The sequence below is a fragment of the Ochotona princeps genome, chromosome 2 (assembly GCF_030435755.1).
Source record: "Ochotona princeps isolate mOchPri1 chromosome 2, mOchPri1.hap1, whole genome shotgun sequence".
Taxonomy (NCBI): domain Eukaryota; kingdom Metazoa; phylum Chordata; class Mammalia; order Lagomorpha; family Ochotonidae; genus Ochotona; species Ochotona princeps.
In genome coordinates, this window is record NC_080833.1 from 103714640 (window position 1) to 103728181 (window position 13542).

Here is a 13542-nt window from a genome sequence, read left to right on the forward strand (position 1 = left end):
CGGGTTGCTGCCACCCATATGGGAGACATGGATGGAGTTCTAGGCTTCTGGACCCATTGAGGGTATCTGAGGAGTGAACCAGTGGATAAAAGATCTCTTTCAATATAAAGCTTAATAAATAAGTAAAAGCATGTCTATATCCCTTAATTACTTTTAATAAAACAATGTTGTAAGAAAAGAGTCAAGGAACACAGCAAGAGACAAAATGTCATTTTAGAGTCCCTGTATTTCTTTGTGTAGAGAACTTGTGATGAGAACTTCAAGGACAAAAATTTTTTAATGGCAGGATTATTTCTTCTCTGTTCTTCCAGCTCATAAGCTCTGAAACTTTGAAGATGTTGGAGATACCAGCTGCATCTCCACTTCTTTCCTTTCCCCAATTCTGCAGTTCTGTGCAGCTGAACTCAAGATGGGTTGGGAAAACCTATCTGGTGTGACAGAAAAGCTCTGGCATTAAGCTTCTAAACTTCCAATTCTACTCATCTCTTAAGAGATATTTCTTAATTATGCATAACCAAATGATTGTTTTCCTTCGTTTCAAATTGTTATCAGTGTGAATGTGTGTGTGTGCAGGGCAACAAAAAAGGAAGACATTTAGAATTAACAATACAGTCTATTCGTGCACTTCAAAGCGTATGCCATTTAATATGAATGTAAGGGCCAGAAGTTCACACTAAGGCTTGAAATCACCAGTTTTCCCTTCTAACAATCAGGGAAGGCTAAATTCCCTCTTGTAAGCCTATTGGCTGTGAAGGAATGAACACCTCAAAAGTTCAAGTTATCTAGCCCTCTTCCTTGAATACTACATCTAAGCTGTGCTTGAAACATTTGAGGGAAAAGGATTCTGAACCCTAGCCATATTCTTGAGCTAGACTACTGAATCTAAAATGTTTCTTCCTAGAAGAGGAGGTGCTTCAGATTTCAAGGCTAAGTTGGGCTAAGGAGAAAAACAGTCCTGACCGCTCTGCTTCTGATTCAGCTCCTGGCTAATGTGCAGACAGCAGAAAATAGCCCATGTACTTGGGCCCCTGCTACCCTTCCGGGAGACTTGAATGGGATTTCAGGCTCCTAGTTTTGGCCTAGAATTACTGGATGAAAGATCATTCTCTCTCCCCATCATTCAGCCATTCAAATAAACTAGTATCTCTTAAAAAGGAGGAAAATCAAACTGCATTACAACAAATTGATCCATGACCCACACACATTTCTTCCACTGTTTAAATGCAGTATTGAAACCTCTGAGCCAAGGCATATTTCCCACAGGGACACACTGCTAACTCAGCAAAACTTAAGTGGGATGAGGATCACTCTGTGTGCATCAGTTTTGTTTTTCCTCCTTATGATGATCCTTTTATGAGTCAGTTTGAGTCATGGGATGCCTGGTTTTTGGTCAAACATTACTCTGGGTATGTCCGTGATGAAGAATCAGTAGGCCTGGATGAAGCAGACTGTCTTGCCTAACATGGGTGGCCTTCTCTCATGCAGCTAAAGGCTGATTAGAACACAAAGCCTGGCCTTCTTTTGGGAGTAAGAAGCAACTCCTCCTACCTGACAGTGTGATTGGAGATGTCCACCTCTCTGCTGCCTTCTGACTGGAAACATCAGCTCTGCTTGCATTGCCAGCCTGCTGGCTTGCAGTCTAGAACTTACACGATGGGCCCTGCTGGTGCTCAGACCTTCAGCCTTGGACTGCAAATGTACCAGCAGCTTCCCTGCGTTTCCAGCTGACCCATATAGACCTCAGGATGTCTCAGCCTTCACACTGTGTGAGCCAATTTCTTCTAGATGTACATACATAGCCTATTGGTTCTGTTTCTGTGAAAAACACAAACTCCTTAATCTAGAAGTCTAAGATGCTTTTCACTGGAGTAAGACACCCTGCAGATTCAGTAAGTTTGGGAAACAACAAAATGAAAATGTGTCCTTTATCTGCCATGAGAGCAAAAACAATGGGGAAAATTCCAGATAACGTAAGTCTGTTGCTCTTTGCTACACATTGCACTAACAAGGCTGATCCCTATCTAACACTGTTTCCATCCTTTATGAAGTTCTCAGATCCTCTCTAGTTCCCTAGACACTAGTTTGCCCCTTCCTGAGTTTTAAGCAAAAAGACAACTGCATGTTCAGGCATATCCCCATACTGTCTCACCTCTCTCTCCTTTTTGCCCCAATTCTGAAACCAGTGTGTACTCTCAGGGCACATTTCATGGGCTAGATATATAAATAGATCTCTTCCCCCCACCCCAAAACTGTCAGTTATGAGAGCAGGTGCACAAGAAAACATCTTTTATTCCCTCTGGGCCCAATCTAAATCACACTCCCACCCCGATACCTTCATTCACTGTCAAAACACAAAGATATCACTAACCCCCCCCCCCCCCCGTCCCCAACCCAGTGTATGATAGTCAACAAAAACCAAGGAGAGTCTCCTGGCCAAGAAACAGACTTGAGAAAAAGTGGCATTCTGGCTTCTATCACTCCAATTCAAGTAAGGCTGGTTTGACCACACAAATGATGCCCATTTGCACATTAACAACCCTTTTGGGACATCAGTAGTTGTTACATGTTGCCATCACTTTTTTTCTGAGATTCGGAAGTTCCAACAGTATTCTTGATCTTCTTCATTTATTCAACTCTTAACACTCAAATACTTGAAAAAGCATGTGCATGGGACATTGTCAGGCTGAAAAAAATAAAGCCTATCTCCCCCAGGTTAAATTGTTCTGGGCATGATCATATCAATTACTCTGACTCCAAATACAGCCAGAAGCAACCAGAACTGCAAAGCCTCAGAGATGAAAAATGGGCTTAAAAAAAATCAAAGTAAGGCAATGAAAATGTCAATTTCTAAAGACCACAGAGCAGCCAAAAACAGTCAAACAGCTGTAAAAGGAATAATGACAAGTCTGTTGTTATAAGCGAAATTATTTTAAGGTTCTTGGAGAAAAAGATAGTAAACAATGATTGGGGATCTTTTTTTTTTTTTTTTAATTTCAAAACCATGGATTTCAAACATATATATCTTCCTGTGCCTATATGCTATCCAACTCAATCCCCAAGGGGAACCAGAATCAGATTCCTACCAACCTAAGACTCTTAAATCATGCCAGTTCCTGGGAAAACTGTATCTCCTGAAATAGTCTTTAAACTTTAATATGAGAACCCAAGTGTATGACAATAAGCCACTTTTCCCTTCTTACTGTAAATTTTCTTTGATTTGCTCTCAGAGGATCAAGACAAAATAAAATACCCAGTCTAGATTCCTGAATTAATATGACCTCACCTTGCATCTAATGTGGTCAAGAATAAATGCTATGTACAATTAAGACAAAAGGACCTTCTATTGGTAGGACTTCCAGGTTCTGATTCCACCGTATTTACTATAAAACACACTAATGGTGGAGCAGAGGTTGGGAAAGAGGAGGAACATCCATTACAAGGCGACATGACAGGCAGCAGGCCCCTAGCTAGACTTTAAGGAACTGAATCTATTCAGGAAAGGAAAACCCACATAATTTTCACACTTAGAAAATTATCACTCTGAATTCAGGAATAAGAGGCATTTGGTGTAAACACAATTTCAACTGCAGATACTAACTTTAAATTTAGAGAAGAAAAACACTCATTGCATTAATATCATGAGTTGGGGTTTCTTATGTGACTCCTAAATCCATCTATTGTTTTTTGTTGTGATATAATCTGCAGCTATGGTTAAGCAGACCACCATAGCCCTGGCTCAGATGTGTTCTTCAGTTTCAGAAAGTCCATCGGTCGTGTAGTTGGCTGTCACTGCTGAATCTGTTGCCTGCAGAAGCCTCAGAGCTCTGGGGTTGTCGAGTAGAGTCTTCACCGTTTAAACTCTTCCTACACACAGGACATGTGTCATGCTGTAACAGAAAGATATCAGTGCTTGTCAACAGTCTGACCTGAGAAGCTAGGGGGTATTGAACACTAAGAAATCATAAGAGTAAGCACATCAAAAACTATAACCTGGCAGCTAGAAAGGCAAAAGAGCATGTTCTTCCACACAGTACACATGGGGCTTCACAGTATGTCAGAAGAGTTCCCAAATCGAACTTCAGGCAGAACTGAATTCTAAGTCAGCAACTTAACAATCACTAACAAAGACCATCAAACACAGCTCACCAGAAACAATGAATTGAGCTAGGACATGACTTTTTATATGGTCTAAAGCAGGTGATAGCAACTTTTTTCCATTCAAGGGACAGGGAGTAAACATATTAAGTTTTGCCAACTACACCACCTCCACATACCTACTCACCTCTGCCGATGTAGCAAAAAGTAGCTACAGACAATTTGTAAACAAGTGAGCATAGCCATGTTCCAACAAAACCTTACTGACAAAAACAGCAGGTTACAATGGCCTATAGACTACAGCTGGCCGGTCCTAATCAGGGAAGTCCCAAACAGAGAGTATTGAGGGTGCTAGGAATTAGCCAGGGATTTATGGAACTAAACTCTGACCCACCTGGATCTCCATGAACTACACCTTCACTCTGAATAACGCCCCTCAGACGATGTGACTCACAGGACCGCCACCAGAGAGGACAGCTGGGAGTACTCACCAGTTCTAACCATGGCACAATACAACAGCTGTGAAAGAAGTGATTGCAGGGTAACTGCCGAACTTCCTCTTTAACTGTGTAATCTTCTTTGCATACCGGACATTCTAAACCCATATCTGTCGGAGGAAGAAACACCTTTTAAAGTAAACAATCCAGAAGAAGGATGAAAAAAATAACACAATGTCTGTAACAACCCAAAGAGTGCATAAAAACGAGATAAAAGAGATGAATTAAAAGCTACATCCAGGTAGGGGGTAGGTAAGGTGAACTGTATTTCAAAACGGGGGATATTGGTGGAAGTAGACAGCAACATGAAAACGGCGAACGATGAATGGAGCTTACTCCAATAAGGCCTAGATAATAACTAAAAAGGCTCACTCTTCAATGTAGAACTGTAGCTCAGGACCCTCTTCTGGGAGGAAATGGTCACAAACTATAGTCTCAGTCTGAGTTTGGCTAACAGATTATACCAGCTAGTATAGCTCCTTTACTGCTGGTATGTGTTCCATGCCTGAACAGTGAGTAAGGGATTTGGAACAGTCATTCCTGCCTCAGATTCCTACCTTCACCCTAATTTTAGCTTCGATCTCTCATGCCTACTCCACTGCAACAATACCTTGAACTTTTTGAGCTACACTTTGCTACCACTTAGTTTGCTTTAAAGCCAGCTTCACAGCAATACGCTGCTTGCGTTCACTTGGATTGTCAGCTGGTACTTTAAAATCCAATAAGAAATATCACATCATCCCCTTACTCAAACCCAGGCCCATTCACTATTCCCTTCCCTTGATGATGGCAGCACCATTTCCATAATTACAAAGTCACAAAATCTTAGAAGAATCATTGACCCTTTCTCCTCCTTCATCCTATTAGACCACCGGTGAACAAAGTTGACTTTTGGACCTTCCCTTTCCTTTCTGTGAGGACTAGAACCATCTGTTGTTCCAAACTGATGTGCCCTAGACCATTGTAAGAGATTCTTAAATCCTTGTTTCTGCTCTCCCCCTTCCCAATCTGTTTTACACACTACCTCTGGACTAACCTTCCCTCTAGACCACGTCAATTCTCTCACTCCTTGGCTTGGGGACCTATAAAACTTACCTACCATCTAAACATCTAATCCTATTGTCTCTCGACGTTTCAAGGTCCTCTATAACAAGACCTCACCCTTCCTATCCAGTCATACCCCCTCCTACTCTCCAAAACAGATTCTATTTTCAGGTCCAACAAAACTGTTCCATGTTCATCATAGCTCAAACACCAGGTTTACGCTGCTACTATACTGATTCAAACTTTTCAAAAACAAGGTGATCTAAGATGGTACATCTAGTCTCTAAATCTTCTCTAACTCTAAATTTGAATTTGAAAAAGAAACTCCCAGTCCAAAATAATGTCTCTTAATACTAAACTTCCTTCAGACTTTATAGTCTTGATCTATGTCTCATACGCCTAACAGTAGCTGATACAAAGTAGATGTGAATCAAATTCCCAGTCTTTCATTTTCCCTCATTCTTCAAAGTCAAAAGTCAGTATCCTATGTCCAATACTATTTTTAAAAGAGATTTACTTATTCTATTGGAGTCTACAGAGAGAAATATCTTCTGTCTGCTGGTTCACTCCCCAAGAGACCACATCGGCCCAAGCTGAGCAAATCTGAAGCCAGGAGCCAGGAGCTTCCTCTGGGTCCCCCACACAGGTGCTGGGTCCAAAGGCTTTGGGCCATCCTCTACTGCTTTCCGAGGCCACAAGCAGGGAACTGGATGGAAAGTGGAGTAGCCAAGACATGAACTGGTGCTCATAAGGGATCCCGGCACATACAAGGCAAAGATTTAACCACTACACTATGGTGCTGGGTCCTGTCCAATACTATTTTTAGCACGTTTTCTAACAGTTGTTTTTAAAAGTTGTGCTTCAACTTATTAGAAACAATTTTTTTAAATCTCTGTAACTCTTTACTCCCAAGGACATCCAGAAAAGGGAAAATGCTCAAAAAAGCATTGACCAACAAAAAATGGGGTAGGATCCTTCCATATTTGGTGTCCACGTAGACATTTCAGGACAAGGCTTTACCTGAAGTTCCTTAGAATAAGAAGGCATTGGGATTTTGATAGAATCAGAAGGTGATAGAATAAATGTGAAAATAAACCTACCGACTTGTTCCTGAGTTACTGTCACTGTTGGAAGAGATGAAATCTTTTCCTTGTCAGCTGGCGGAGGTCCTGTGTTTTCCAGTTGTCCTAAAAGCTACAGAAAAGAAAAAGAAAGAGAAAAGAAGTAGAAGACATCTCAACATCCCAGAGAGGGAACTGCTCCAGCTGAGAACAAACAGTGCTGTTATTAGAAATGTTAGTTACTCTGACTTCCACGAGGCTCTTGACAATCTTGGGGTCCCCCTTGCCCGCTGCCAGAACACTTACAATTTCTTTGCAATTTCAGAGTGACATTAGTATAAGCCTACAGACATGATTATAACATCCATTTTAGGGCATAAAGCAACTTTAGGGCTAGTCAAAAGGTGTGGTATTATAAATAAAACTGCAGCTTAATAAAAGGTAATACTTGTAAGTACTGTGTGCTAACCAATTGTGCCACTGGAGCACCCAGTCAAAAAGTAATACTTAACTGGTCCAAAAACTTCATTCTGCTGGAAGGAAAAAATGGGTGAGATTATAGAAAGTAGCATAAAGTAAGCCAAGAAACAGGTGAATCATTGCCTAAAAGAAGACTTGGATATAAATGACATGCTTTCTTGTCTCAGCAATCCACAAGGGAAATGAAAAAACCAATCAAATTAAAATGAACAAAAACAAGTAGAAGCAATTTTACATAGTATGTATGGGAACACCTTTTTCTCTGCTTCCTTCCCCTACTTTGCTCCACCTAGCAGAAATCCCTGCTTCAACATGTAAAAACCGTCCTTTTTTGTGACACACTCATTAAAAGGATGCTCACAAGACTAAATAAGAGGTGCAAAATACAATAGATTGTTTGTTACATTCAAAGTCTTTGCTTCCCATGGAGGTGAAACCATCTTCTAGAAATTCTCTTGGATTTAGGAGGTAGGCACATGATGCTGAGCTAAACCCATAAACCTTTTTTCTTTTTAGTAAAATGAGAACCCAAAACTTAACATGTTAGAGAAAGCAGAGTGACTGCCATTTCAGAAAGTAGCAGAAGGAAAGCAGGAAGCCTGTGGAACCATGAGACACACTGAACAGACACCCTCAAAAGGCAGCTCCTCACCTGGGTTACAATGGCATCAAGCCCTGTCTGACCCCAGGCATAGTCCCCAGGGTTGGAGTGCAGCATCCCGCTCCTATACATGAGATGAGACAGACAGCATTAGATGCAGTGACCAGGCTCTGCCTTATACCACAGAAAAAAAAAAAAAAAAAAACTGGCAGAGATATCCTGCTCTCCCTCTCAAGGCTGGAAAGTCACCATACCTATCCAATCAGGAGGCAAAGAATTGCTCTATATTTTCAAGGTCAACCAGATCATTCAGAGATAGCCTCTCATTCTTTACAGCTTTTATTTAACTGGAACACAAAATGTGAAGAAACCTGAAGTACCATATGACAGATAAGAGTAAAAAGAGCGACTCATTGCCTATTGGTTATGGGAAGTTTGTATTTTCTGTTCTCTTACACTAAACAAAAATGGAGCTGCTTTTTAAGGAGAGTTTTCTCTTCACAATGGGCCAAAATCTATAGCAGACTTCCCTCGTTCCAAGTTGCTGCCCACAATCCTGGAGTAGGAGAATTCTGGCAGAGAAGCAGCAGAAGCAGTCTCTCTAATCACAGCCTAAAACCTTCCAAAAGCAACCAGATAGCACCACTTTTTGGAGCTGTTGGTGCAATACCTGAAGTGATGGAGGACCGAGCTCAAGTGGGAAAACAGGATGTGGGGAAGGACTGAGGTCTCTCGGACCAAGCAAGCCTCCTGGGACAGAGCTAGAGGTGGTAAATAATTGTCCAGACAAGAAGAAATTCCTTCTTTAGGCCATTTCATGCACAAGTGTCACTCTGACACTAAATTATAGCCACTTGTTTCTTGTGAAAACCCTTACTTTTAGGGAAAACAGATGTTTTCAATTTGTAGAAAGCCTTAAGGAATAAAATCTTTAGGTACAGAAGGGAAACACACCAATCAGGTATCAAGTTTGGCAGGGATCACTCAACACAACCCTTAGACCAAGAACATAAAAGTCCAATCATACATAGCCAAATATCTTGAGAGACCAGGATAGCTCTCCTGAATCTGAACAATAAAGAAGTTAAGCTTGAGCTCAGCAGACAATAATAGTCAAGAAGTCTTTCAGGCACATCCACACACTCAACTATGCAGTTCTTTGCTTTGTTCTCGACTACACAAAAACTACAGCACCTAAAATGATGCTACTCTGTCAGAATAAGATAGAAAGCAATTAGTTACTCACCAGGAAAAAGGGTGTGGGGATCCAGGAATTGCAGAGTTTGCAAGGAATCCTGCAAATATCTGTTGTATTATTCTGTTAAAGGGGAAAAAAATTGAGTTAAGTCAACAGACCAGCAAAAATATTACAAATATCATGGCTGACTAATCAACTACTTCCCCAAACTACAATGGCTTTTCACTATTACACAGGTAGCACTAAAAATCATTTGGCTGGGGCCTGGCGTGGTGGCCTAGCAGCTAAGGCCCTCGCCTTGAATGCGCCGGGATCCCATGTGGGCGCTCATTCTAATCCCGGCAGCTCCACTTCCCATCCAGCTCCCTGCTTGCGGCCTGGCAAAGCAGTCGAGGACGGCCCAAAGCATTGGGAACCTGCACAGTCTTGGGAGACCTGGAAGAGCTCCTGGCTTCGGATCAGCGCAGCACTGGCCATTGCAGTCACTTGGGGAGTGAGTCATCAGACAGAAGATCTTCTTCTCTGTCTCTCTTCCTCTCTGTATATCTGACTTTGCATTAAAAACAAATCTTAAAAAAAATCTCTTCTAACTTTGCCATTCAAATAAATAAACTTTAAAAAAAAGAAACTTAAAAAAATCAGTTGGCTACCTGGCAATGTGCTATTTTGCTATTATGCTACCTTCCTGAGTTCTGCTAACATAAACGTTAATAGGTTTTTGTGAATAAGGTTGGAAAGAGGTCTGATGTTATGGTGCGGGTTTCAAATTATGTTCCTTGAATCTCTGGCACAATATGAGAAAGGCTGGAAAGGGATGCTGAGCCACTGAGATTCTGGACCCATCTCACTCTAACAAGGTTAGTTCATTTTATCGATCTATCTATCTATCTATTTATTTTCGATGCAAGAGCATAAGGATAGTTAATTCAAGCCTGGCATGTCCGAGCTTGAGTTCTTAGCTGTGAGCAGGCAGCTGACTGACTGATCAGCCAGCCAGCCAGGACCAATACCCCTTACCGGAGCTCAGCCCCGAACAGCACATTTACAGGGGTTTTATGGGGCAGTCCAAAATACCTTGAAAAGGGGAAATTCACAATAGCCTGCAAGGTAAGGGGGAAATACCATACATTCCCTACCTGGACAGTCCATGCCTGGCTCTCCTCTGGTCCAGCAATTAAGATAAGCACCCACTTAATTACTTGGAGCCACCTGTGAGATAACCAGACTTTGGCCTTGATTCATGAGAATTGGAACCCATCGGTGCTAAAGGTCACATAGGCCGTTTGGCCTGCAAGCTCACACAGTTTCTTAGTAGCAATGAGCCATGAACAAATAGTTGGGATTTTGATTCTGAGGTTCCTCATTCCCCTCATCTTTCTAGTAACTATGGCAGCCAATCATGGCTCCCAGGTCTCTATTTCTTAAATCAGATTCAGGACAGGGGCAGTATTGGGATCTCAGAACCACCAATTGTACTGTATCCTACCACGTTCCCTAATTTAGGTAAGTAATTTATTAATAATACAAGGTCAAAAGTTTAATATGAGTATTAGAATAATCAAAAGGCCTAGTAGGGTAGAGATTAAAGTAGTAAGGCAGGGGGGTGTATCACACCAGGACTCAAACCACTTTCGTCTGTTCTCAATCTCTTTTTCTCTTAGCTAGGCCTTCCAGGTCTTTGGCAATTGATTCTTTCACTACCCTTGAATGGTCAATGTAGACAAGGTAGTTAATTCATTTTAATCTGTCATCCACATTTAGGTTTTTATATAAGGTACTATTTAGGTACAGATATGGTGGTACCTCAGGCTAAGCCACCCCTTTGGATGCCCATATTCCATATCGGAGCCCCTGAGATGAGTTCTCCACTTCCAATCCAGCTGAAAGGTACCAGATAACAACTTAAGTATTTGGGTCCCTGCCATCAGGACAGGAGACCCAGACAGAGTTCCTGGCTCTTGGATGAGAACAAGTTCAACTCCAGCTACTGTTGACAATGGGGGAATAAATAACAACAGCACATGGCAAAAGCCACAGCTTGTGATTTCCAACCTAGAGTCAAAAAAAGGCATTATGGATTCCTCCTCAAATCCCCTTAGGTCATTTGCTTTAGGACAGTATAAGCTGCTGCCCAAAACACCAAAATCCCATTTGGGTGCCAGTTCAAATCCTTACTGCTTCATTTCTGATTGGGCTTACTATTGATATACCCGGGAAAGCAGCAGAACATGGCCCAAGTCCTTGAGGCCCTGAATCCATGCTGGAGACCCAGCAGGAGTTCCAGCCACCCAGTCTTGGCCTGACCCACCCAATGCTATGGCAATTTAGGGAGTGAACCAGCAGTTAGAAGAACTCTTTCTCTTCCTTTCCTTGTATTTCTGCTTTTTAAATAAATAAATAAATGGGTTTTTAAAAAGATTGATTTATTATTTAAAAGTCAGATTTACAGAGAGAAGGAGAGACTGAGAGAACTGCTGGTTCACTCCCCAAGTGGATGCAACAGCCGAAGCTGAGTCAACCTGAAACCAGGAACTTCTTCCAGGTCTTCACACGGGTGCAGGGTCCGAAGGTTTTGGGCCATCTTCAACAGCTTTCCCAGGCCACAAACAAGGAGCTAAATGGGAAGCAGAGCAGCCGGATATGAAGCGGCACCTATATGGGACCCCAGCATGTGCAAGGCGAGAACTTTAGCCACCAGGCTACTGCACCAGGTCCAAATAAATCAATGTTAAACACACACACACATACTGCTAAAGTCTCCTGAAAATAGTAAGAACAAACTTGCCAAAATATATCTAAACCCTATCCAACCTATAGCTGCTACAGCAAGGACCAGTATCTTGAATGTAAGCCCCTGAGCCAGAGCTGGGCCAGAACCAACCCGTAAGCTATTCTCAAATTCCTGATGCACTGAACTTCTCATAATAAATGTGTATTGTTTTAAGCCACTTTTTTCTACAATAGTTTGCTTAGAAGTGGGAGTATCTTTGGAACCCAACAGCTAAGCCAGAAGGACTTTAAGTAGACCGTTGGTGAAATTTTGAAGATCCTTAACGAAACAGTAAAGGTGGGCCCTGTGCGATAGGACAGTGGTTAAAGTCCTTGCCTTGAATGCGCCAGGATCCCACATGGGTGCCGGTTCTAATCCTGGCGGCCCTGCTTCCCATCCAGCTCCCTGCCTGCAGCCTGGGAAAGCAGTTGAGGATGGCCCAAAGCTTTGGGATCCTGCACCCACGTGGGAGACCTGGGGGAAGCTCCAGGCTCCTGGCTTTGGATTGGCTCAACTCCGGCCATTGCAGCAGCTTGGGGAGTGAATCCTTGGATAGAAGATCTTCCTCTCTGTCTCTGCTCTTCTCTGTGTATCTGCCTTTCCAATAAAGATAAATAAATCTTTAGAAAAGAAATAAAATAGAGAGAGAGAGAGAGAAAAGAGAGACAGAAAAGAAAAAAAAAAAAAAAAGAAAAGGAAAAAAAAAAAGAAAAGAATAAAGGCATGATGAAAGCCTTAGAGGAAGTTACAGGTAAAAGTTTTAAGATTGTTGGGAAAAATCTTATTAGATCAAGAGATCCTAGTTACACTGGCAAACACTATTCACTACCATATGGAAAGTCAAGTTGTAGTTCATACCCTGGCTAGTGATCTAGCTAAAGTGATGCTCAGTGCTGAAGATACCTTTAGACTTTTTTCTGCTTGCGACATGGAAGGCAAGAGGACAGGGATAAAGGAAGTATGGTTAAACAAGGAGTTAGGAGTATACTCCTGTTACAATTCTGAGAATTTACACAGTCTCTAGACAATAAAGGACACTAAAATGAAGGACAGGGTTAGATTTCAAGCGAACAGTAAACCCAGGGCAAAGTGTTCAGTTTGGTAAGTTTCTACTGAAGGCCCTGAGAAAAAAATCTGTTCCATGCCTTTCCTGGGTCTAGTGGTTGCCAATAATCCTTAGCATTTCTTGGTCTGTAGACATCATCATCCCAACATCTGCTATCAACTTCATATAACTTTCTTCCCAGTATCTTTCATGTCTTTAAATTCCTCTCTTACAAGGCAGCCAATCACTGATTTAAGCCAGACTCTGTTCCAGTGTGAAATCATTCAGCATAAGCTTGAAATACGTACTAAGAATTAGAACCTGAACTCAAACACAAGCATACCAAGGCACACATTATCCAGAAGAGATTCCTGGGTGTAGCTACTGCCTAATGGCATGAATTCAAATAATATTAAAAGGATTCTTACAATTTTAATTTAAAAGAAAATTGTAGGCTTATATCAAAAGGTTCAGAGATAGTACAAAATGAAAGAGGCGTTTGGGCCCTCAAATTTCTGACAAGCAGCAAGCTGGAAAACCATGCAATAGCATATGTGGATTACTTTTCACAGAAAAGAAAAAATGATTCATAGGGTAGACTCAAAACCTAAAAAGAGGAAACAAGAGCCACTCCGAGGCACTCTGGAGGGCCTGCCTTGTGATAGCTGCTGGTGATGCCAACACGTCCTCTCAGTGTGCTACTCTGAGTTTTAGATGCTCTGTTTCAATTCTGGCTCCCTGCTAATTCTTG

At 41.8% G+C, this 13542-nt stretch overlaps 1 protein-coding gene across 4 annotated transcripts in view; it reads right to left on the reverse strand.

The window, feature by feature from the left end:
• Positions 1–3317: 3317 nt before the first annotated feature.
• RNF115 (ring finger protein 115) overlaps positions 3318–13542 on the reverse strand; it is a 71521-nt gene continuing 61296 nt past the window's right edge. For 2 of the 4 annotated variants that reach the window (XM_058660155.1, XM_058660157.1), the window contains 6 exons: positions 9025–9096; positions 7830–7902; positions 7210–7230; positions 6737–6830; positions 4587–4702; positions 3318–3887 (listed from right to left, as the gene is read on the reverse strand). In XM_058660155.1, coding sequence (XP_058516138.1) covers positions 3756–3887; positions 4587–4702; positions 6737–6830; positions 7210–7230; positions 7830–7902; positions 9025–9096 — 508 coding nt within the window. In that variant the 3' untranslated portion in view covers positions 3318–3755. The remainder of the gene's footprint in view (positions 3888–4586; positions 4703–6736; positions 6831–7209; positions 7231–7829; positions 7903–9024; positions 9097–13542) is intronic. The other 2 variants (XM_058660156.1, XM_004581840.4) reach the window with 2 other exon arrangements.